This window comes from Athene noctua, chromosome 4, assembly GCF_965140245.1.
Source record: "Athene noctua chromosome 4, bAthNoc1.hap1.1, whole genome shotgun sequence".
Lineage (NCBI taxonomy): Eukaryota > Metazoa > Chordata > Aves > Strigiformes > Strigidae > Athene > Athene noctua.
The window spans coordinates 68,748,877-68,774,210 of NC_134040.1; the positions used below are offsets into that span (position 1 = coordinate 68,748,877).

The window sequence follows — 25,334 nt, forward strand, 5'->3', positions numbered from 1 at the left end:
AGTCTGGAGAAGAGGAGGCTGAGGGGAGACCTCATCGCCCTCTACAGCTACCTGAAAGGAGGTTGCAGAGAGCTGGGGATGAGCCTCTTTAACCAAGTAACAAGCGATAGGACAAGAGGGAATGGCCTCAAGCTGCACCAGGGAAGGTTTAGACTGGATATTAGGAAGCATTTCTTTACAGAACGGGTTGTTAGGCGTTGGAATGGGCTGCCCAGGGAGGTGGTGGAGTCCCCATCCCTGGAGGTGTTTAAGAGTCGGGTTGACATAGCGCTGAGGGATATGGTGTAGTTGGGAACTGTCAGTGTTAGGTTAACAGTTGGACTAGATGATCTTCAAGGTCTTTTCCAACCTAGATGATTCTGTGATTCTGTGAACCCTGACTCTGCTGCTTGGTTCTCATTATGGAGTGGTTTGGGAGCACAAGGAACACATTCTTTTTGATTTAAGCTCAACTGGAGTTTGTATTTCTGGAGTTCCATCAATGCACTCAAACTGCTAGTGGGCATTTAGTCCACAGGGATGACCTAAAGTTAGCCCAAAGTGAAACCCCTGAAATGCATATATTCAGTCGTCAACACCAACTTCCCATTCTACAGATGTGCTCCTAGGGCAGTGCACTGCTTGCTAACATACACAGTTAAAGGCATGGTATGAATCACCAGAGCACAGTATAAGCTATGAACAGGCCGTCAAGTGGCTGGGGCATTCAGACTAGATCCTTAGTCTGGCCTTTTGATGTGCAGTGCAGATAGTAATTTTTTTTTCTGATGGCAGTAATCTATTTCTAGAGGGCTCATCATCAGCAGCTTTAAGATGATGCATGTCCCTGAACCTGCAGTTTCCTGGAAGGACACTATACTAAATACTTTTTTCTGATACTTGATACAAAGGAGAAGTGGATTTTCATTTCTGTGATGTAAATGTGCCTGGAAAAGACTGTTGTTTTTACTAAATCTGCTCTTAATAAATGGGGTCAATTTCAGGTGAATATTTGCAAGGAAAATTGCAAAGCTTTCTTTGCTTTACTAAAGCAAATTTACTAAATAGTATTTACTAGATAGTGTTGGTAAATATTTTAATGATTGTTTATCTCAGTTAAATTATGATAAAGCACAAAACCAAATCCTTATGGTGAGAAAGCTCATTTTCCGAAAATGACTTACTGATCTTACATGCACAGCAGTTTCCTGACATTGAGATCTACTTTGTTCAGCTAAGGAAGAGATATGGTTTCCAACTGTTAAGGCCATACAATGGTGCTTTTTTTTTTTGTGATGAATTGGGCTCACCACAGAAACAGCAGTTAGGGTGAGTGAATGGCATATTTTTATGAAGCCCAATCAGGTAATAATAATGCTAGCCTCTGCAAAACTTCTATACAGTGAAGGGGCATACTTAATATAGTAGGAAGTTTGCTGTAGAGAAATTGAAGGCCCAGAAACTGTGACCCTTTGACAATTACAGTGTTGAGTAGGAACATGTTTTCCCACTGTTTTAGACAATGGACGGGTTTCCTCTATAAATGATTTTAGTTTGATATAGTGTATGTGCATGTCTGTACATAGCATGCAGTACAATGTAGGTACTCAAATTACATCAGGTAACCTAGATGTTAAACAGTGTAAAACTTCATCTTAGTTAATTAGCCCTGACTCTGTGAGATCTAAACACTGGAGGAAAAGATATAGAACTGCAATTTCATTCACAGTGAAGCATATATGGTAATATTTTCCACTTTGAAGGACGAAGGATTGCTTTAAAGTAACTGGTAATGCTTTATCAGACCTTTGTAAGTTTTGCTTAACAATAATTTATTATACCAGTGCTAAACTGAATTTTCCTAAATAGGAGCTAAAAAGTTAGAAAGTTTTAATGCATTTTGAAAAGCAACAAGTCGTTAAAGATTAAAGGCGCTAAGGAGAGGCAAGGAATATCAATTTCCTTCCTGTGCTTGCAATGTGTGCTCATATTACTTTATCATTTTAAAGCTCTCCATGCTGTTTTATTTTTTAATAAGTTCTTCCCTTAATTAAAAAAAGTCATATAATCAAGACTATAAGCTGTTCACTAGGGTGTCCTAACTAAGAGGATTTTACTGCTTTTCTGATTTGTATTACTAATAATGTTTATTGAATGGTATTTGAATTACTTCACAAATAAATAATGTTTCTGTTATTTCTACAGTCATTGAAAAGATAGGGCATGCAGATAGGTATGTGTGTGATGTATTAGACCATTTGTAAATACAAAAAAAGCCTAGCAATTAGATTAACAGTTGATTATCCCAATGAATGTCATAAATCCATAAGACATTACAGGAAATTAGACTATGTTTGGAAGTGCAGCCTTTTAAAAAGCCACCAAAAAAATCATGTAAGTATAAGCCACCCTTTGCTATGGGTCACTGGTTTAGGTTGGAACAGTTCTGGCTGGAAGTTGTTACAGTTGGAAGAGGCCCATCATTTTTCTTATGAGTGGTAGAAGCTGTTAGATCCAAGACACTGTAGGAAGTTGAGGTCTCATGTCTTACTTATTGTTACATTTAATCATTAGTTTGTGTGAGATACTCTTCTCTGCAGAGCTATGTTTATGCCAAAATTTTTAGTTAGATGATGGATTTTAAAATGAGTTTCAGCCATGTGGAGGTTACTGAGACCTTAGAATAGGTATGACAGTGTGCTACAGTGCTAGCTGTGCTGAAGTGACAAGGTGTAGGCTGGACTGTGTTGGGTAAATGAAGTAGACTCCCAGTTGCATCATTTCAGTGAGAGATACGTAAGCAATAAATGTCTAGAACTAAACATCAGTCTTTTTCAGAATAATGTGTATGGCAGGTCACAAATGATCAGTTGGAAAATAATAGTTTCTTCCTTTAAAAACATCGTATGAAGTCTTCAGAGAGTAGCAGATCACTTACATATTTTCTACTATACCTTCTCTGCCTCAGGAAATCCTCTTAATTCCTTACAGCAGTTTCCTTAAGATTTATTCCAATTTCTTTAGTATTTTTATGAGTCAGACTCAGAGTCTTTTTTCATCGCTATCCCTCTATTTCTAACAGAGAAACTTGGTGCCGAAAATGTGTTTCCTTTTAGATGGTATAAGGTGTTCTCAGGCAATGTTAGGCCATCTGTTCGGGAGTGACTGTTGGCCCTTTTAGCTTAAGAAAAGAAAACCAAGTTTCATAAATTGAATCCCAAATCTGCCGACACGTTAACAAAAAGTAGTTGTACCTAGCAAGTTAATTTTATCTCTTTCCAAATTCTGTTACAAGTTTTCAAATACACAGTTTTACACAATGACATTTTCTTAGGAGCTGGAAGATGATTAGTTTAATGAAATGTAGAAAAGGGATGCTTCCAGCAATGCTGATGAAGGGGAAGAGGAGATGATGAGCATTCTGTTGCATATAACATTTCTGGCTTGAAAAGTTTATGAAAATGGTCATGCTAAAAATGGAGAATTGCATTTTTAGTTGGTAGAAATTATATATGCTCTGTTAAATTCAGTAGAATTATGCTGATTACACAAACTAAGAGCCTGGCCCTGAAAGAGATGGCTTCTCCATGACTTGCAGCATGGCTCTGAAAAGCCAGTAGTCTCTTCTCAGCTTTGATTACTTGCTTCTACATCTACTTTGTCAGACACTCACGATTTTGTGTTACTGCAAGGTTATAATTTTTGGGAAAGCTACACAGTCAGAAAGCTGGACAGGAAGATTTGCAAGGTGAATTCTTAGATTTAAAGGAAATAAATGAGTTAAATTTTAGGTAATTAATTGGAATTAGCATGGTTTTTATCTGAGGTGGTGGGAGGAGAGAAAGAAGGGAGGCAGGGGAGAGAAGCTTCCTGAAGAATGTACTGATTTTGGAGACAAATAATGTTATTTCTGTTATTTAACAGAGTTGCCAGGCCACCGGATTCAGGGTTCAGGAAGCATTGTATCTCCTTCAGCTGGCAGTAGTAGGGATTTAGATAAATACAGTAGGATCCTAAGAGTTCTAGGAAGAGCTGTGTAAGAATTGTGTGGAATATAGGCAATTTTTTTCATGAGAAGACTTGAATTGCATTTTAATTTTATTACAGGAATCTTATTCATAAAAGCATAATTGTTTTAACATGATTCTTTCAGTGGTGTTTTGCAATGATTTCTTTTGCATCATGGTAATTGTCCTAGCAATGAAAAAGATTTTCAAATGCTTACTGTACACAGCCAAGCAATATGTAATTGAATGCGACTGTCATTGAAACAGGCTGTTTCTCTGACCTGTTTCAATCTGAACAGGATGTTTATTTACCATCTTCATTATTGCAGCATTAGCATATAGCGAAGCTGTGCCATATCATCATGTACTTTCCTAACAGATGGCCACTAACTTCTTGAAGGCTTTTTTGTGCTTGCTTAAAATATCCCATATTGGCACAAAGTTTCTTTCCTCAGTGTGAATTATGATTGACTGGTTGAAATAGAGTAATCTACTTCTCCTCTTGTCTTTGAGCTTGTTTTGTACTGCGGCAACCCAGGTTTTGACTCTTATTTTGCACAATGATCAAAGCCACTTTTGCTAATAACATGGTGTGGAAAGTTCCATTCGGTCACATAATCTCTGAACAAACAGTTCGGGTCATAGCAATAACTGAAGACCACGCTTTTGCCAGAAAAGGTGGGAAAACATCCTTTGTACCTGCTCTACCATCATTGTCCTCTACATGCATTCCAGCCTCAGGATTTAAATTTTGCTTTTGGCCCTCTCAGGCTGTGAGGGGCCTCTAGTCATCTCTGTGCAAAACTGAGATCCCCTTTCTGTTACAGATTGTTTGTTTGCTACCTGCCTGGCTGTTGCTCTAAGTTGTATTTTGTGCTTTAATGCTGAATGTACGGGTGAGGAACTCGTCACTGAAGTATTAATGAGGTGCACTTTATTCTTTGTTTTTGTGTGTGAGCTCAATATTCAACACTTATCAGTGAAGTCTTTTTTTTACCATGATATGTATATGTATATATGTACAGCCTGCAAAAGGAAAATACACAGTTCAGATCAGTGTTGAATGGCTGTAATTCCAGACATGAAGATATTCTTAAATGCTCATAATAACTTAAAAATCCACATTTATTGGCACTGGAATTAAAAATTGCAAAAAGATACAAAAAGGAAAGTCTTTGTGTAATTCAGTGTCTTGTTACCCAGAAGTATAGCATATTTTTAGTTCTGATTGCCACTGATGTTTTAATTGGCATTGATTTGCTTCTCAGCTTTGGTGAAGGATATCTTGGGATTTTAAAATGCTAGCCTTTATTTGGTTTTCTTTGTCTGTGTTTTATTGAATCCTAGAATGAAGCTTTGGTCCATTGTCTTATCTTTGGGTTATTATGCTCTTCTTTGAGCTTTGGGGAACTGTGTTTTCCCAATTTTAATTAGCCTACCATGGCCCTAGAAAAAGTAACTTCATCTCAAGTTGTGCTGTTTAAATACATACTCCTTCATGGTTCTAAATAACACCTTGAATGGACTGGTGGGATTTCCTATGCCTTATTCACTCTTCCTGAAGAGAAGTTTACCCCTCACATCTAGAAGGCAATAATATAATCTGAACGGGTAAACCAGACCATGCACGTAATATATAACATTGCTACAAAAAAAAATTTAGTCTGTGAAAGTGTGTACCATATGCTTTTTGCTATGCTGCAATTTTCTTAATGGCTTTGCAAGCAATCTATATTGGTTTTTATTTTAATAGTTACTTTTTGATGCAGTTTCAATCATATGTGAATTCATTTGGCAGCTGTGGTTCTTGCTTATTTTTTGCTGTTTTTGTTCCATTTATTGTTTGTGGTTCTTTTCTACTGTCTGCTTGGTCTTAATGTTGCCCTTCAGAAGCTGATATTACCAACTGGGCATTCAGTTTCCGCTACTTGTTACTGGCTACTTCCAGCTGATCTATCAACTTTTCAGACCAATGAGAGTTTCCTTTGTGTTTTGGTCATTTTTTGCAGAGGCAGTGCTTAATCTTTACAATTGTGATGTATTTTCTTTCTCTTAGAAGTAAGAGAATGATTATTATATTGGGTGTGATTAAGTAATATGCACTGAAGATTTATTTCCCTATGTTAATATTAAAATAGTTTTGTTAGAACTATAGCAAACCAGTTTAGTATAATAAAATAACATATAAAACCACATTAATACCAAACAGCAATTAAAATCTAAGGACTGAACAGCAAATACTTTCACAGTCATTTTAAATTTAAAATTTTGGACAGAAACCAAGTATCAAAACTCTAATATAAATAAAAATATATAAATGGAAAAGTCAGAAGAATGTTAGGATTCATAACACTTCTTGGAAACCTACCTGATGCAGGTACTATTAGACATTTGTTTCAGTAAGTTGAATGAGCATTTTGCTAATTTTCTCATTTAATTGTCCCTGAATGTAAACAATTATTAGGTTCATTACTTTCTCTTTGGAAGGGAAGTCTTGGCTTAGGGAGACTTTATCCGGAATAGTTTCTAAGCATATTCGTTCAAATGCAACTATTTCTAAGTGATTTTATGCCTCTAAAGATTCAGTTCTTCAGTCATGAAAATTAACTATGATTCCTGAACTGGCATCACTTAATTGTGTAAAGCTAAGCACATTTATAATATTTTATATTTTGAATTTTCAAATATACTGAATACTCTTCAGTTGTAATTTTTTGAGTCGTAGGTATAAAATGATATGCATCACATATCATTGACAAAACAAGATAGTGTCATTTATCATTGCCAAAGCAGGATAGTGAAATGGAGAAAGTGTGAAAGAGAAAGGTATGAGTGCATCATAGTAAAAAAGAGGTCTAAGAAGAAACTGATGTAATTAACAATGGAAGAGTTAATAATTGAGAAAGTAGTTTTAGCCCTCCTTTGACAAGGCACCTATTTCTCATTGCAGGATTAGGCTTAATTTTGTTGCTGAACAAATCTGTGCCCTAGCCTTTGGAAGAAAAGATTAGGACATATTTTCAGAATTCTGGAAAACAAGGGCAAACTATATTTTTGCCTGGCTATGTTAGTAAAAGAACAAGAAGTCAGATATAAAATACTTAATGCTTAACTATAACAAAACTTTCTGGAATTATTGTTTCTCTGGTACCTTTAATAATTTACCCTGTTTCTTGGAATTCCCAGTTATTTGCCATTCTAGGCGAGTCTCTCTAAAAAAAAAATGATCACAAAATGATCTTACTATATTCTTGCCCTCTTGTTGCTAAGTAGGCCATTGACTATTTCTAGGAAGGACAGCATAAACCCAAGGAAAAACAGTTCATCTAGAAGAGCGTGAAAGAAATGAATCCTGGCAGTTGCTTCTCATGTCTTTAATAAAATAGATCTTTCATGTTTCAATGGCTTGTGAGTCCTAATCATCATGATTTTTTTTTTAATCTAATAACTATGAAGAGCTTGTGATTCACCATTTTAAAACTAATGTCTCCCAACAATAACAACATGACTGTAGACTTAAACTAAGGTGGGAATCCTGCCAAAAGCAATTACACTTTCTGCATTATCCACTAGATCACCATTATATATTTGGAAATGCCATCCTTTCTTTTCCCTACTACCCCTGAGAGACCAAATTCCCCAGAACAATTGCAAGCATTTGTCTTGAGACAAAGTCTAAATGCTTATTTTTAGCAGTTTTTATTACATGGCATAGGTGCCCTCCCACTTATCTTTAGACGAGTTTCACACACAAAAGCACAGCACTGAGGTTTTTCAGCGTATGCCTGTGACACTGATCACTTTGAATTAAAATTTGTTTTTACTTGGATTAAGGCTGATCCTGATTTTCTGGCTGACCCACATAGCTTAATATTTGCTATTGTGTGTGATGTCCTTAATTTCAAGGTTTGTGTTAGAAAGTTTTTATCTTGCATTCAAGGGGCACTGGTTGGATTACATGACAGTTTATGTCTGTGTGGCGGGTTTCATAATAACTTTTAAAATAAAAAGGTTTTGCTTTTATCATATTGTCAGGATTCCATGTATGTGGAATTCAGCTTTTAAGCTGCAACTCCTGTAGGTAGCTAGAACTGCAGTGACTTGATTTGCCCTACTAGAGGTGGTGCTTTTTATTTGTCTTTCACTTTGTGCAGGAGAGGAGATCAAAATTCCAGTTTTATCTGCTTTCCCCAGAAGAACACACATACATGTAAGGATTGATCGTTTACCAGGTGTGAAGTCTGTTAAATGGAGAGCTGTTTGCCTGTTAATCCAAGAGAACTGTGTTTGATCAATAGTAACTAGTGAAGAGAGGTGGTATGACTTTGTGTCATGTCAGGGATATTACTTGGAAAGAGCAGCAGTTGTCTTCTGAAGAGTGAGGACTGGATGAATGTTTGTACCACTGTAAAGGTACAGAACTAATTCCTCCATTTTGGCACAGGCCAGGGGTATTAACAGGTCTGTCCTGTGGTTGGAAGGTGGAATAACACCTTTTACCCTGTCATGGGTTGACCCCAACCAGTAGCCAAGCACCTACACAGCCACTCACTCCCTGCCCCCTGTCCCCAGTGGACAGAGGAGAGACTAGGGAATGCAAAAGTAAGAAAACTTGTGGGTCAAGATAAAGACATTTTAATAAGTGAATAAGTGAAGGAAAGAGAAAAAAGTGATGCAGAGGCAGTCACTCACCCATTCCCACAAGTGGAGCGATGCCCATCTGGTCTCCAAGCAACAGCCACCTTGTAAGTCAGAGACCCCCCCACCGTCTTCATCCTCTACCACAGTTTTATGGCTGACCATGATGTTACATGGCATTGAATATCCCTTTCAACAATTTGGGTCAACTGGCCTGCCTGTGTCCCCTCCTAACTTCTTGCCTACCACCAGCCTCCTCGCTGGGATGGTCAGAGGAAAATAGGGAAAGCCTTGGTGCTGTGCAACCCCCCTCAGCAACAGCTGAAACATTGGTGTGTTAGTAATACTGTTTTGGCCACAGATCCAAAACACAGCACCGTACAGACTGCTATATGGAAATTGAACTCCATCCAGTACATGCCCACCTTTAAATAATCCCATTTCATATTTGAAGCCTAGCATGAGTAATCTGGGCTCTTTTTGTTCGCCATCACAAATAATGGTGATTTTTTTTTTTGGTGTGAGTTTGTTTATTTGTTTATTTTCCAACTGTAGTGGTTTTTTAAACAGAAGTTGAGAACTATTTAGTTATGCGAGTTCAGGACCCAGGACAGAGCCTTAACTCAAACTTCCCAATAGCACGGACAGATTGAACTTTATTACCCCAAAAATGTTTAACCAAGGCCCGAGAATCCAAATGTCTCCATTGTCAGATAGAGGAGGGAAGGATGGGGAGGAAAGGAACCAAGACATGGGACTGGAGTACAGTGCTTCAAAGACCCAGGTTTTTCTCCATTAGGAATGGCAGTGGTGCTTCTGAGAAGGCATCACCTGTGGTTTTCAAATTTTCTGGTGCAGGCAGCTGGCCCTGGTTGTTGGCTATTATAAAAGCAATGTTATTTATCTATGCCTAAAATCATTGACTAGCGATGGAAGAAAAGCAGTAAGTGTGACAGGAGATGTGATAGCATCCTAGGAATCGTCAATACTGGCATAATTTTTTTATTTTTCAGTGATCCTGGTTTGTTGTTTCTGTCACCTTATATGCAGCATTAAAATGGCTTAATACAGAAGATCACAGTAGCATGCCAGTAACAGTCTTCTGCAGAATTCTCACCCAGGGATCCAAATGTAAACTGGTGCTTTATTTTAATGTGTATTTTTGAAGGTGGATTATGAGACATTAACGCCTTTATTGTAGCAAGTTCAGAAAGTATTTGGCCTTAGCTGCAGATGGGAAATAATTTTCATGAGTGTGTGGGGAGGTAGTGAGTTGGTTTTGTCTCAGTGAGGGCATAGTGATTTGGAATAGAACAAGGAGTTCCAGTAACTTAAGCAGAAAAGCTATTCAGAAAATTCACAGCCTTTTTCAGAAACCTTTGTTCAACATGAGCGGTGTTATACCCTTAATGGACTTGGGATAAATATTGAAACTTTGCATAATAATTTGCAGTTGGAATGGAAGAGGTATGACCATCTTGTACCCTAGCCCTGAAAAACCTGCAGCATCCTTTTGTAACTCATCAAGTTTTTTAATCACTTGTATTCTCTCACCTAAAGTGAAATTCTGACCTAATTAAAGTCAATAGGTGATAACTGTTGAAACTGGCAGACTCAAAATTTCACCCATACTGCTTAGGTGCTTTTAATTGGTGTATAGAAGTAATTAGGGTGTGAGAGATGACTGTGGTAGCAAAGCTAGATAGGCAAAGCCATGAAAAGAGCATAGCGGTGAATAATAATAGGCATAAAGGGATGATATTTTTTTAAATAAATAAAGATGTGATTACTTTAAAAGATAAAATATTGTATTATTCAAGTCTGAGAATTTTAAAGATAAGTCAGCTTAGTTTTGCCTTTAAGTGAATTATATTCAAGGATTAGTGTGTATAGTGTATTATATTCAAGGATTAGTGCAATAAATAGCTGGGCAAAAATAGCTTCAATTACACTGTGATTTCTATCTATAAGAAGGTCAGGTATAGCAAGGATTGCCATGAGGCTGACTAGATGTTTTCTCTAGCAGGATGTCTCTTGTTCAAGGTGACTATGTGCAAACCAAAGAATGTATAGGTTATAAATGAGAATTAGTCAGAGATGAACATTTCCTTACTGTACCCTCATTCTAGAACATAGGCGCTAGTATAGCCTGCAGTGTCAAAGAAGAGAATAAACCAGAACGAGCTCTTTTACACAGGCTGCAGTGGTCAGTAGCGTTCATCAACAGGCTTGAATTGTCTCCAGTGATAAAAAGTGAATAATCAGCCTGTTATTTACGCCTGTGAGGTTATTCTTTCTGCAGCGTGACCGCAAGTGTCATCTAGAAGGACTAGCTTTTGCTTAGTCCTGCAAAGCAGGAATTAAAACAACACCTTGAAATTCAAGGGGTTTAAAACAAATCAGCTTCTTAATTTTCTGCCGTTAATAAATTTGCTTCTAATTTTGGCTTTATATATCCCCAAATGGAAGGTTATTTAAGGTATTTTGCAAAAATCTCAGCGAGTCTTGACCTCAGAGCCAATTTGTTTTTAACATGACAAAATATGAACTATTTCCATAATACTGTGTGTGGTCATAATGACTCATTTTATAAATCACAGCTACAACTGATGCTTGCATCACTATTCTTTACCCTATAATTCAAATTTAAGAATAACTTGGTGAGTTTTAGTTCTAATTTAATTTTCTAGGAATGTGAATCATGTCTCTGCTTTTTAGGGGTTTTTTTGTTGCTGTTTCTAATGGAAGCTTTATGTTAATGATTAATAATACTAACAAATAATAATCTCCATAGCAGAGTATTACTGTTCGCTTTTGGTATTTATATGATTAGATGTTTTCATTATTTCTCATAAATATTTACCTGATAGAGTTTTCAGTAAATATTTTGAAAAAATTCTCTCACCTAATTGTTTTTCTTTCTCTGTCCTAGTCTGCTCCCAGTTTTCAAGAGGAGTCTTTGCTATTTTTGGATTCTATGACAAGAAGTCTGTAAATACCATAACATCATTCTGTGGGACTCTTCATGTCTCCTTCATAACTCCCAGCTTCCCAACAGATGGAACGCATCCCTTTGTCATTCAGATGAGACCTGACCTCAAGGGAGCTCTTCTTAGCTTGATCGAATACTATCAGTGGACCAAGTTTGCATATTTGTATGACAGTGACAGAGGTAAGATAGGTACTTTTTATCTGCACACTGTTTGCTAGATGCATCTCACCAAAATGCTGAATTAGTATTAGGGAAGTAAACAAGTAAAGGAATATTTACCTGTATGAAGTGTAAGTATAAGCTTAAATTTAAAAAATGAGATTTTGGGACAGAAAAACTATTTGAATGTGAATGAAATTATTATAGTATATATTAATAGAATTGCACGCATGTACTAATAAACAATATGAGATTAATTACATGTTGTAAAAGAAATTCCTATGAAAAGTTTTTTTCTTTTTTTTAAAGAATCATCTGAGGGGAAATAAAACTGAGCACGAAGGGCAATCTGCTATCACAGATTCACTCCACACATGCAAAATCAATAGTTGGGCACCAAGCAAGCAAGAATCTTGGATGCAGTCCCTGCTTCTTTGTAGACTGCTTTACTCAAGTTCCTCTCCTCTATTGAGCTTGGGGTTTGTTTTTTTGTTGTTGTTGCTAACAAACCCAAATACACTGCTTGTAAGCAATTTACTCCACCGTACAGCCTCCTCAAGTCCTATGCTCTTTTATAGCTGTAGTACTAATAATATAACAGTTTATGAACTGGGAAAAATAATTTGTAAATATCAATTAGTGTTCTGAGAAGAAGTAACATCAAACAGAAGTGGGGTTTTTTTGACTGCCCTTTGTGGACTTCCATTATTGTCATTCTGGTTTTAGTTTATACTCACTTAGTAGTTCTTGGCTAAATTTTCTATTCTTACGTTCTCCCATTCCCTTTAAAAGGGCTCTTTTATTGCTCACCTGCATATTCATTGGTCAGAGTTGAATATTAAGTACGCATTAAATGGTAAGATACCACTAGATTTAAAGGATGATTATACTACACCACGATTTGTCGAGTAATGCAGTGACGTTAGATTCTTTGCGTTCTGATGCCATTTTATACATTAAGTTGTGCAGAAGCTGAAGGGATCTCCTCATGACAGTTCTTTATCACTTGTAAGTACTAAAGTTAGAAAAACTAGTACTGAAATGTAGCCTCCAACAGTAATGTCATGGGGGATGAAGAACCCTAAGCCCATTTCTCTGGCAGATCCTTTACAAATTCACCTTAGAATCAGAAACATTCACTGTCTTTTTAGAAAGGACAGATATAAAACTACTTGCTTAGCCAATATTCTGTCAATCAGCTAGCAGTGTGCAGTACATGACCTGTGTGTGATCTATATTTAGGAAATACTGAAAAACACCTAGTTCTTCTTGTGAGCTGCACTGTCTGAATTTGGCCAGGAATAAAAGCATTAAATTGTTATTTGTAGTCACCTTTCGGTTATGCCTTTTTTTCTTGTTTTAATTGTGGCAAGGCACCACAGTGATAACAAGCTCCAAGGCACGAAGCTCCTACCTTTCTGTTGAGTAAATTGTTGCTCCTCAGTGCTCCCACTGATTGCACAAGCTTAACCTGCAGAGTCGAGCAGTATGTGGTCAGCAATGCTGACATCAAACCCTGCATACACAGGTTCCACAATTCCTCTAAACACTCTTGCATAAGTGTTAATGTGGTGACGGTAATGTATATTTAAGGAATGATATATAATTTAAAATGTTTCTACCTTCAGGGGTGAGATAAAAAAGGCAAAGAGGCTTACTCTTTATGGAAGCTGAGAAAGCTAATATGACTTAGTTTGATGACTTACTCCAAAGGAATCATTTATTGTTACTTCTACAGCTCCTCTGTGGTTAAGGGCTGACTGGTTGAAGTTGCAGGGCAATTGCATATCTCATTCCTGTCTATAAGAAGTAAGACCATTCAGTATATACATGTCCAAGCTATTACTGGTTTAATATGGCAATTACTCTCATATAATGTGGATTAGTGTCCTTTACCCCCCTTGCCTCCTCACTAAACAGTGGATTTTAGAAACAGTAGTAATGTAATTGGAGGATTCTATCTGTAGCAGAATCACTAATTTACTCAGCATCTGTTCAGTCCTCCTTTTCAGAGCTCACTGAATTAAAAGTTTGTCTTCATGATGGCCAAAGAGTTTCAGGCACATGAGGTTCCCAGACAGAAGTATTCCTGCAGTTTACAAAAAGCAGCTGAATTTGGTGGAGTTTTCTCCTCTGCAGAGTCCCATTTCTATTTCCACTCTTCAGATAGGTCCACAGAGGTATTGCTGTGAATGCTTTTGTTTGTTTGTTTTTCATTCTTTTGCAGTGTGTTATTGCCAGCAGGATAAAAACTGTATGGGGATGACAAATCTTCCACCTATAAAAAAGCAAGAAATCCAGGCGGGCATTTGACTTCTCTGCAGAGAACACCCCAAGAAAAGGGTGTCCTTAGGAAAAGTGGAAGATCAGAGGAGTAAAATATAGAAAACCTTTGTAATGGATATTATTAACATTAATAGCCCTTATTAATTTATGCCTAACTGGGATTCTGTTTAACTCAGAGGAAACATATAGACAGACTGGAGGACCTGAAATGAGATCTGAAACAATGATTCAGATTATATCTTTTTCCATTTTTGTGAGGGTTTTTTTTGTGATGTTTTTTAACTACTTTATCATTTAAAACATTATTTTGAAGTATAGACTTTCATGCTTTATAATGTTTTAAGATATTCCCTACATCTTTGAGTTTGCTTACATTAATTATCCTTTCCTTTTATCACGAGTTCTCAATATTTATCTTTAATGTTATAAATAGTTTATATTGGACTGTAGTTATCTATTACTTTAAAATAAATATTAATTGCATGACATACAAAACTTCATATCACTCTTCTTGAAAGATGACATAGAAAACCAGAACTATTTGAGATGATCACTGAATTTATGCTTTTGGAAGCCTTCTGTTTTTTAACTTTGCTGATGACCAGTCTAGTATAGTGCTGTATGTCACTACCATTTTCACTGATAAAGCTGAATTGCTAAACACTGACCAATCTTAATTTAATGATGTATTTACAAACTGTGAAACAAATTAATTCTTAGTGCTTTCTTTCTACGTTTATGGGTGTAACGCTACTGTTTTTCATGAGACTTACACCTGAAGCTTCTTTTATATACCAAGTCAGAAATTTGTCTCAAATAGACTCTTGGTGTTTTGGGTTTCAGAGGAGACAAGTGTGCAAAACTATCAATTGGCTTGTGAGAGTCTAATTTTCTTCTATAATATTATCTGATATCCTTAAAATTGCTCTCTAGAATTATGTAGAATTCTCTGGAAGGAATTTTAACGTAATAAGTCTAATTCCTAGTACTGCTGGAAATTGTTAAAATGGTATTTGTTGTACAGCAAAAATTCATTTCCAGCAGTAATTTTCAGGTTTCTATACTCTGTTATTTAATTCCTGAAGAGGAAAACCAATCAAGTAACGTCTTCACTGATTTTACTATATGTTGTAGGCAGTTGCATATATACAGACATTACAGTTTCCTGTCAGGCACGTACAAAAGGATAAAATTGAAGCAAACTTCTTTAGACTGCTTGTAGGTGTTAGCATTGAACCTTTTTTTCTATATGGAAAAATATCTCTGCACATCTTTTGTAATCAGGGATATGACTCTAGGTGACAAGAAATAACTCCATTAGCACTACTGCAGAACACAGGAATTTTGCCATAGACTTCAGTGAAATCTGGGTTTAAATACAGTACTGCTCAAGCGCTGAAAACAAAAGCAGTTCAATAGCATTTCAGAATAAGCAGCTGATACTCTTGCTGTAATTGGATCACTTTTCTCCTGGAAGACCTCTTTGCAGGTATGTGGAATTCCAGCAGTAAATTAGTGGCATTGGCAAAATCCAATTCTGAAGAAGGTTGAAGCAAAACCTGAAGGTTGTCTTTACAAGGCCCTACTCTTGATTCCTTGCAGTGATGTAAATAGAAATTTTATGCAATAAGAAATGATTGGGCGCACGTATATATCTTCATTTCTAAGTCCTAACATTGTATGACAGGTCAAACAAGTTACAGGGAAATCTTAAATAAGTAATCGCATAAATCACATTCTAGAACCTTGTTGTTCCTGAAGCTTTATCACTCATATTTTCTGTTTTCTCCTCTGCTTCACTAGGCTTATCAACACTGCAAGCTGTGCTGGATTCTGCTGCTGAAAAGAAATGGCAAGTGACTGCTATCAATGTAGGAAATATTAACAATGACAGAAAAGATGAAACTTACCGTTCACTGTTTCAAGATCTAGAGGTAAAAAAGGAAAGGCGCGTGATTTTGGACTGTGAGCGTGATAAAGTCAACGACATTGTTGATCAGGTTTGCTATTCTCTGTTCCTCAGTGGCAGCAGTTAGTTATATTCTATAAGTAAATGTAACGAGTTAATTTCTCTTGATCCTATTTTCTTGATTATTATGCATCACTTGGAAGTGACAGGTTTGTATTGAGGACCACATATATAGCAGGCAGAAAGTGAACATAGAAATACTATAATCCCTCCCTTTACTCAAAAGCAAGATAATTCTATCTGGATGATCCTGTAGTTTTATATACTGATTATTAAAAAAAAAAAAAAAAAGTTAAGGCTATTTCACAACCTAAATAGTATACTATATTATATGTAGTTGATACACTATTATAGGTATATTATGACATGGAATTAGTTCTCCTTACATCTAGAAAGTATTTTCTACTTTTAATGCTTTTTCCAAGAATGTTTTATATCTTGGGAAGATGTAAACAGCTTTTCTTTTTCACTTGACTCCCTTCATAGTTCAAGTTTCTAAGCTCTTTGTCATTTGTACTGTCCTTGTGTTTTCTCTTAAGGTGTTAACCAAAAATGGATGCTGTTTTCCATAATGAAGGCATCCTGAGCTTTAAACAGAACAGAAAATTATGTCTTCTCTCCACCCACGCATATATTATTTGCCAAAATGATTTTTAAAAAATATTTTCTTTGTAACAACAGAATTATAGTCCTCTGATTCAAATTATTACGTTACCTTCAAATCCACCTCTTCAATCCTAGTGTCTAGGAAGGTTTTACTGTCTCTGTATTTTACTATATCTGTTTGTGCATGCAGAGCATGATGGAAAATTGTAAGGCTAGCTCCCTGCTCGCTTGAGCTTGTCCATGTGAAACTATGCAGCATCTGTAGGGATATATCACCAGAGTGTAGGTGCATTAGTTTGAAGTTTTTTTGAAGGGTTTGTTGTTTTGGTCTTTGTTATGAAGGTTGTTACATTTTGGAGAGGCTCAGGCAATGACCAGTGTCCTAAATGGAGTGCATTGTATTTGTCTGTTTTATTTAGAATTCATATCCAGAAACTGTTTCTCTAATTTTCAAGATCAGTTTGAATTTGATCCTGTTCTCCAGAGCATTCGTAACCTCCCTGTCTTCTACAGTTTTTTAAAATCATATTTTCTGACTTGTTATCCACATCAAGAAATGTACTGAGTAAAGTAATGCTTGAGAGAAATATTGCTTATCTGGTTCCGTGTGAATTTTCAAGCAGTTGTTCACTTACCTTACAGTGACTTTTGTCTTGTCCATGTTCCCTTAAGAGCTTGTAATGGTATCATAAAGGACAAAAGCCTTATTAGACTCACAATATGTCACCTTTGCTGTTTCCTCATTATCTATTAGACTTGCTATCATGTCAGAGAAAGGAAAGAAATTCCTTTGACATATTTTGAACTTGAAAAGACTATATTGACTGTTTATCATCTATAATAATCCTATAGATTCTTTTAAAATTAACTATGTAATATTCATTAAAATCGCTTCCCTGATATGAAAGTTTGGCTGACAGTTTCTCCTTTCACCACTTTTTAAAGACAAGAACCCTCTTTACCCTTTAATTGCCACTCATTTTTACTGTCTTTGTGTAGTAATAGATCTATTTTTTTCTTTGGCTGCTTCTTATTTTGATTGCAGCTCTGAGATATTTTTCTTGCCCTAATTACACTTTCTGACGTATTCTGAGTCTTAGATTTTCTTAGCTTGTCCTCACAGACTTGTGCTCCTCCTTAAGCATACGGATGGATAAATTTTTGTTTCTGCTGTTTTGATTTGTAAGGCACTGAATTCTAGACAAATGGATCAGCCACATCGGTCAGTTAATATAACTCAATTAGTTGTTCTACTTAAAATAGTTTATTGCTATGCCCTAGAATATAATCTCTTAAATTACTGTTAGCTGTCTCGTATGGGTTTAGCCTTGAAATTATCTTTGTAATATGCCATAACAGTTTCTGGAGTTTGCTCTGTTTTTAAAGTCCATTATCCTTATGCTCTGTTTCTGTAACTTCCCTTCCTTATATAAAAAAGTAAACCCACTTTCAATTTCTCAAGTAGCCTAAAATAAAATCTGAAGTAACTTGCTCTATTAATTTTCTCCAACTCTTAAAATGAAGGTCTGTGCTTGAACAATGGGTTTCTTGGTCTGTGAGTATCCTTTGAAGTATCCTTGAGTATCCTTTGATTTTCTTTTTTGAAAGCAGAATATATACTTCAAGTCTTGCTTTGCTACCAGATTTATTCTTTTTAAAAAATTCTTTTAATTCCTGGCCCAAAAAACCCCTCATTTCCTTCTTTTCACGAGGGTGCCTAAAGTAGACCCTTTGTATCAGTATTCCTTTTCTTTTTCTGTGAATTTTTACTGAGACATGCAACAAGCTTTCTGTTCATAAGATTTTTCTTGAATACTGAGGTATTATTTGCATTCTTGATATACAGAGCAGCAACTTCTTTACTTTCTTCCTTGCTTTCTATTCTTGAGCAAACCTTCATTGTAGTGCCTTGTTTTATCCCACTAATATTTTAAGCTGTGGTGGCAACCTCAGGTTCACCCAATTATTCTCTTTAGACAGTGAATCCTTGTATAGACATGTGATGTGTTTGCAAAGTTGCTTCATCATTCTTGGGTTTTGTCTCATTATGTAAATTGAAGTTGAAAAATATTTCAGTTCACCAGCTCTCCTCAGACTAGTCTCTGATTTGGCAGGTCAGTGTTACCATGCTCTTTGTTATATAGCCTCTGTCTCTTCTCAGCCAGCTTCCTTTGCAGAATCTCATTTCCCTCTTTGGGCAGCAATGCAATTACTGCCACTTCTTGTCCATCCCTGCCTGAGATGCTAGTGTAAACTAGAGACACTGCTGAATATCTTTTGTGTCCACAGCTCCTTCATCATGGCTTTTGGAGCCATCACTGATCTTCTCAGAGTTTTAACTGGCAGCATCCTTAGTGTTTGTATGGATGAGTGGCACAGGGCAATGTTTTAGAGAGCTAGATTAATGAAATAGTACCCAGTGTCAGTTAGAGAGGAGTTACTAACCATTGACTCAAAGACTTGCAGCTGCTGGTCATTTTCTCAGATACCAGTGATGAAGAAGTATTTTTATGCAGAAGATCTGATCTGTTTGGTCTAACTGAAGTTTCTTTGGAAGCAGCAGCTGCATAAGAAATACATCTGAATACAGTTCTTAAACCTTTTAATAAGTAATGAGTTTTAAGTAGTTTGAACCAAGTAACTGTTTTAAAATAATTAAGTTTATATATCATGTGTATGTTGAGCTCAAAAGAGGAATAATTTAATAACTTCTATGGCCTATGTAATGTGATCCTCTCAGTCTTAAACTCTAGTAATATAAAACTATTTGACACTGCCTTCAGTTATATTTCTATAACTTCATTAAAGCAAGTATGTGGAATGTCATTCACTATTAGCCAGATCTAAGTTAGAGGATACCTCTTCTGAATATTTCCGTTATGCCAAATGAGGAAATAAATGAATCATCTTCTCTTGATTTAAGTTGTTCTCATTGTTCAAAAGATGGAGGAAACCTCTATAGTACTTTTATCTCTCACATCCTTTCTCTGGAGAAGTGTTTTGCTTCAAAATGCAAACTTCCCCATGCAGACATCGCCTTAATTAGTCTTACCTGGGAGAAGAATCTGTGCTACATGCCTGCCAGTGGAGACTGCTGAGAAACCACCAGCTGGCTTTGAGGGACATTATGAGGAAGCCTTAGGGTAATAAGCAACAATTTGAACTTTAAAAAGACTTTCTCATAATGTAGATGCTTTCATTAATGTCAGTAGTCTTTTAAACTTTTTCTAGTTCAAGGAACATTACAATTCTGCTACAGAGGGAGCAGAATCTAAGCAGGAATCTCTGAGACACAGTGCTTCTACTGCATGATGCCCACTCTCTCCTGTCTGGGTTGTGCCTTTAATGCACAGCATAGTCATGAGCATTCAGCTCCTCTGTTTACAGATCTTGGAACTTGGATTTCAACAGAACTAATTTCCACCAGCAGAGAGTGTGTCCAGTTGTTCATGAGATTAAAAAATTTAAAAAATAACAAACTCAGTATTGCATAAGTCATAACTAGCTTCTACATCATACTGGATTTTACAGTTAAGTTTCAGTCCATATATCAAGTGAACATTCTCCATTACAGGGATATTTCTTCTTTTTTACAGGTTATCACAATTGGTAAACATGTTAAAGGATACCATTATATCATTGCAAATCTGGTAAGCATTTTTAATTTTAATTTTAAAGTACCCGTATTACTCATTTTACTGTTTATGGAATGTTTATACATCAACTAGTATTTTGTTTTAATTGCATTTTAGAAAATAGAAAAAAGCTAAATGTCTTTATCCTTTCTAAATGAATGCATGTGTTGAGATGGTATTTGTTTTATTGGCTGAGTCTTTTCAGGGCTTAAATTGCCTCCTGTGATAGTGCCCTCGATAGGAGCGAGGGTTACTTAGCACCTTAAGTAGAGCTTCATCCATTTTTTTACATACTTTAGAAAAGTAGGTATGGAAATCAGAAAAATAACTTTCTGCATTATAGACTGATACATTCATTCAGCAAACTAATGTTTCTTCTCTCATCTCTAAGTACTTAAAAATCACAGTTCCTGGCTTTCATTCTGTTAGACTAGTGATCTCAGCTTTACACATCTTCATTCCTCAGACTGATTAATCAGTTTGAATTAATCTCTTATTGAACACAGGTAATCAGACAGTATAGCTAATAGTGTTCTTAAGGGGGAAAGTTCAGTAAACTCACTAAATTCTGTTAAGGTAATTTTGAAATTGTGTCTAAAGGTGAAGGGCCATTTTACTGACGTTAAAGTCAGCAACACTTATTTACTGAAGCCAGGAAATGTACTCCAATGATTATTTTTTTTTTTGTAACAGACAAAGCAAATTCTGTTCCAGAAAAGAGTTTTGGGGGTTGCATGGTGTGAGTGCCTCTAAATAATTTTTTTTCATCGTTCATTGTCGGACTGTGATAGCATTTGGTATACATTCCAGCAGAGCCTAGAGTGCTCTAATATATACTCTGTATTCCATAGTCCTTTAAGGGGCCTAAAGAAACAAAACGACCATAGTGTGCCTGTCACACTTCAGACACAACTTCTGTCTCCTCCCAACCTTTAATGAAAACACTTCCCCCTCTGACTGTTTGGAAGAATGATGTATGTCGCTAGACAGGCACGGAGAAGCCTTATACTCTTTAAAAGCAGAACAGTGGAGTTTCATTTTTATGTTTATTAACATTAATCTTTAGGATAAAGAAATTAAGGTACTGATATTCACAAAGCAAGTATAAAAGTCTTACAAAATTTGAAAAATTCCCTAACTGTATTCCCTAACTGTATATGGTATTTTGCATTGCAAGTGTATAAATAGTATTTTGAGTCTTAAGGGAAATAAACATTTTAGAAAAATCACCTAGTGTATTTCATTATGTTAACTAGTTGCCGTTTTAGCTATGGTTTTAACAGTAAGCCTATAAGATCAAAAAATTATTGAATCTTGTATTTTAAAGGTGTTAACATCATATTTGCTTCTTACAAATTTATACAGTTTTGATGCAAGCATTGCAGATCTTTAATATAATATAAAATATATATGGTAATTATTTTTAAACTGTGTATTTCTCTGTTAGAAGAAGAACTTATCTAGTACTTGATCATATCTGATCTTCTTCACTGAATCCACCACCTTCTTTTCTTGACTGTAATAATGTTCTCCACCGGTTTCATCAGTCAGTCAAGAAATCAATCTATTTTAAGAATAAAACATGCTGGTAGACAGAGACGAGGTCAAAGTATACAATGAATGTTCCTATTCAAACATCAAACTCATAATAATATTGAGGAAAGTTTAATGATCCCTGTGGAAGTAACAGTGTTAGCATGCAAAAGCACATCGCTGATGAGTATAGTTAATATGCAATAATTAAAGAGCACCTAGTATAGCAGTTGTAGCAACTTCTGATAGTGCAGTCTGAAGTTGCTACTTCTTTTTATCAGTATTTCATGTAAATTCATTTGTATGGTTATTTGGGGAAGGTAAAATAAAAAAACATGGAAAAGAAACCATATGTACAGTTTGTAAGAATGAGAAGTCGTTCTTTATACCGGAAGGAGGAGGCAGAGGAGATAAATCCTTCCATGTACTTTAGTATTCCTAACAAAAAGAGGACACCACTATGACTGTAACTATTCCTGGCTAAAACATGCTTGGTAACTGTTACTTATGTCAGTGTTACCTTTCTCATTTAAGCAGTCCTATTGGAATTAACAAGATTTTTAGGAAAGTAAGCATGGCAACGACAGATCCACTCAGCCCTTGCTCTGTAAAGGTGTATGTCTAGTTAGCCAGTAATGCCTCTTGTTGCTGCTGGAGCTGATGACTTAATTCTGGCAGCCCAGGATTTAAACTTGGATCCTGTTTGAAGAAAACATTCGTTTATGCTTCTGCAAGAGAAGTCATATAGTAACTCTTTATTTGTACATACTATTGAGATATCTGCCAAAACTGTTGGAATAATAGGCATAATGTTTTCTATGCCCAGGGATTTACTGATGGAGATTTGTCAAAAATTCAGTTTGGAGGAGCTAATGTCTCAGGATTTCAGATCGTTGATTATGATGATCCTCTGGTGTCAAAATTTATACAACGCTGGTCAACACTAGAGGAAAAAGAATATCCTGGTGCACACACAAGTACAATTAAGGTATGTCTTACATTTGTTTTAACCATGACAGATGTACAGGAAATAGGGGAATTGGAATAGAAAGACAAGAGACAGAGAAAGCCCTTCAAAATCAGCTGTGCCAACACAATTTTATACTTCTCTGGGGTACTTTTAACATTCTCTGTCATAGGACTTGTTAAGCAAATATACTGCGCTGTCGGAAATGTTCAAGACAACTTTAATTTTTCTTGTACCACTGTAAATCTGTGCCTGACAACTTGTTAGGTAATTGTTTTGGATGTGATTATATATTAAGTATCTACTGACTTTTTTTGGGTTTTCTCCATGTTTTGGAATTTTTTTAAAGGCAAATATGTAGTTGTACATAGGCTTCCAGGGAGCACAGATCTAGTGCTTTCTGATATAATCTCCCAAAGAAATGGTAAAACAGTTGCTTTGAGACAGATTCCTATATCCTACAAAAACTTTTAAAATTAAATGATATGCCTGAAGTACAGAATCATGGTCTGATTTCTAGGCCTGAGTGACACAAGATGTGACACTGTGCAAGTAGTTACATTTCCTTACCTCAGTTTTCCTTTGGATAAAACCAAGATAATAGTGCCTTCTTACCTTCTGTGACTGTTATGAGAATCAGTTAGTGCTTGCAAGATGGTAGAAAGAATAATGTAATTTTAATGCTAAATAGGTTTACTTTTAAGTCATATGATCAGAAATTTTATTAAGAATTAGTATACTTAAATAACTCTAAAATGTATTAAGACAAAAAGATAAATGGTAAATGCTCTAGGCATAACTTTTTTTATAGGCTATAGTTTGAACATGAAGCATATTTTTGATTTATAATGAGATGGATAAGAAGTTTCAGCAAGGAATAGAAGAACCATTTTTTTTTAATTCCTGGAACAACAATCCTTTAAAGCACACAGCCTTAATTTAAATTAAAAAATAAAGTTTGTACATTCCTTTTTTCTGAAGCCGAATTTGGGGGTGACTTAGTCAAAGCTGATTTTTCTGTTGTTATTTTTGTATTTTAAAATCTTTATGACTGAATAAGTGAATTTCTCATTTGACATTTGACAAAACAAACTAGATCTCTGTCAATGCCCCTAAATACATCCATACTACATACATATAATATGTAATATGCATTGCTCTCATTTAGGAAAAAGGGAAGGGATGTGGTTATGCGTGATACAAAACTTACTAATGTTGCAGAATCATAATCTGGAAATAATGACAGTGAAATGCATGACTAACGTAAAAAAAGTCTAACTAAAACTAAGATGCAGTTTTTCTCATTGATGGAAAAATAAAATGGTGGGACACAGTGCTAAGAACTCTGTTACATCTGGTTTTACTTACAGTAGGGGGGAAATTGTATGTGTGTTAGATAAGATGAAGTGGTTGCTGTGTTTTGTTAGAGCATTAAAATGTATAGCTTTATCACAGGTATTCCCTTTATTTCTTCCATGATAGGTCCTTTCAAGTCTACTAGGAATTGAAAGGGTTGAAGGGTAGTATTTAAATATCTTATGGTTTTGAGGTTTATTTTGTTATGGATAGGAAAAATAATTGGAAACATTTAATTTCATTCATTTCATTAACTTAAAACATGTTTTAAATTCAATTAAAAAGGCTGGTCTTCCTTTATATATTGTCTGCTCAAGGGAATGTACAGGATCACACTGATAATCAGTCAAGATATTGAGACTTATGTTAAATTATCTATGGAATTAGAGATATTGATGGGGGGAAGAATGTGGATGTATATTGCAATGTTTGGAGAGACCAGTTTTATCAGTTACTGTATTTCTTTGTGTTGCTCTTTTGCTCTTATACATGTATTACTTGTCATTTTTGCCTGCCATTACCTGTAATGATAGAGATGTTTCACATTTCAGTCCCATCCTTGAGGGAGCTAGAATACAATCATAGAAATCATAGAAACGAGGCAAGAAAGGTCTTTGAGCAGTCACCCAGCTCATCCTCCCTGCCTGAGGGCAGAATTGGATATACCTGTGCAGTTCCTGTGGATAGTAATTTCACAGTTGCCCCAAGCATTCTATTTCAGAGCTTAAATAGCCTTATTTTTGTTTTTGATCTAACCTAAATCAGCCTTTGTGTTGTCTAATCGGTTACTCCTTTATCTATTTCTAATTGATAGGAGGAAGTTCTCCTTTTTAGCTGTCCTTCTATGTTTTGAAGATACATGCCATATTTGTCCTTGGTTTCCTCCCTGCTAAACTAGAATCCCTTTTCGTTTGAATTTTCTACTCTCAGATCCAGTTTGTCATTTTGCTCTGGAACCTTTCTAGTTGGTACCCATCTTCTTTGAAATGCCAGACTGGGTACTACATCGCATCTGAGTGCTGTGCTGTAGAAGTCAAAGTAATGGCTTCATGTGTCTCAGAGACAGTACTCCTTTTCAGGGCTAACTTTTGTTGTAAGTCTTTTGGTTTTTTTCTCACCATCATGACACTGCTGAAATTATACTCATCATGAGATACACACTAACATACAGATCTTTTTCTGCGTTGCTTTTCTGTACTTCTGCCAA

General features: G+C 35.8%; 1 protein-coding gene across 12 annotated transcripts in view; it reads left to right on the forward strand.

The window, feature by feature from the left end:
• GRIA2 (glutamate ionotropic receptor AMPA type subunit 2) overlaps window positions 1–25,334 on the forward strand; it is a 101,219-nt gene that overhangs the window by 30,428 nt on the left and 45,457 nt on the right. For all 12 annotated transcript variants that reach the window (XM_074905670.1, XM_074905671.1, XM_074905672.1 and 9 more), the window contains exons 3-6: window positions 11,557–11,796; window positions 15,865–16,061; window positions 20,233–20,286; window positions 22,631–22,792. In XM_074905670.1, coding sequence (XP_074761771.1) covers window positions 11,557–11,796; window positions 15,865–16,061; window positions 20,233–20,286; window positions 22,631–22,792 — 653 coding nt within the window. The remainder of the gene's footprint in view (window positions 1–11,556; window positions 11,797–15,864; window positions 16,062–20,232; window positions 20,287–22,630; window positions 22,793–25,334) is intronic.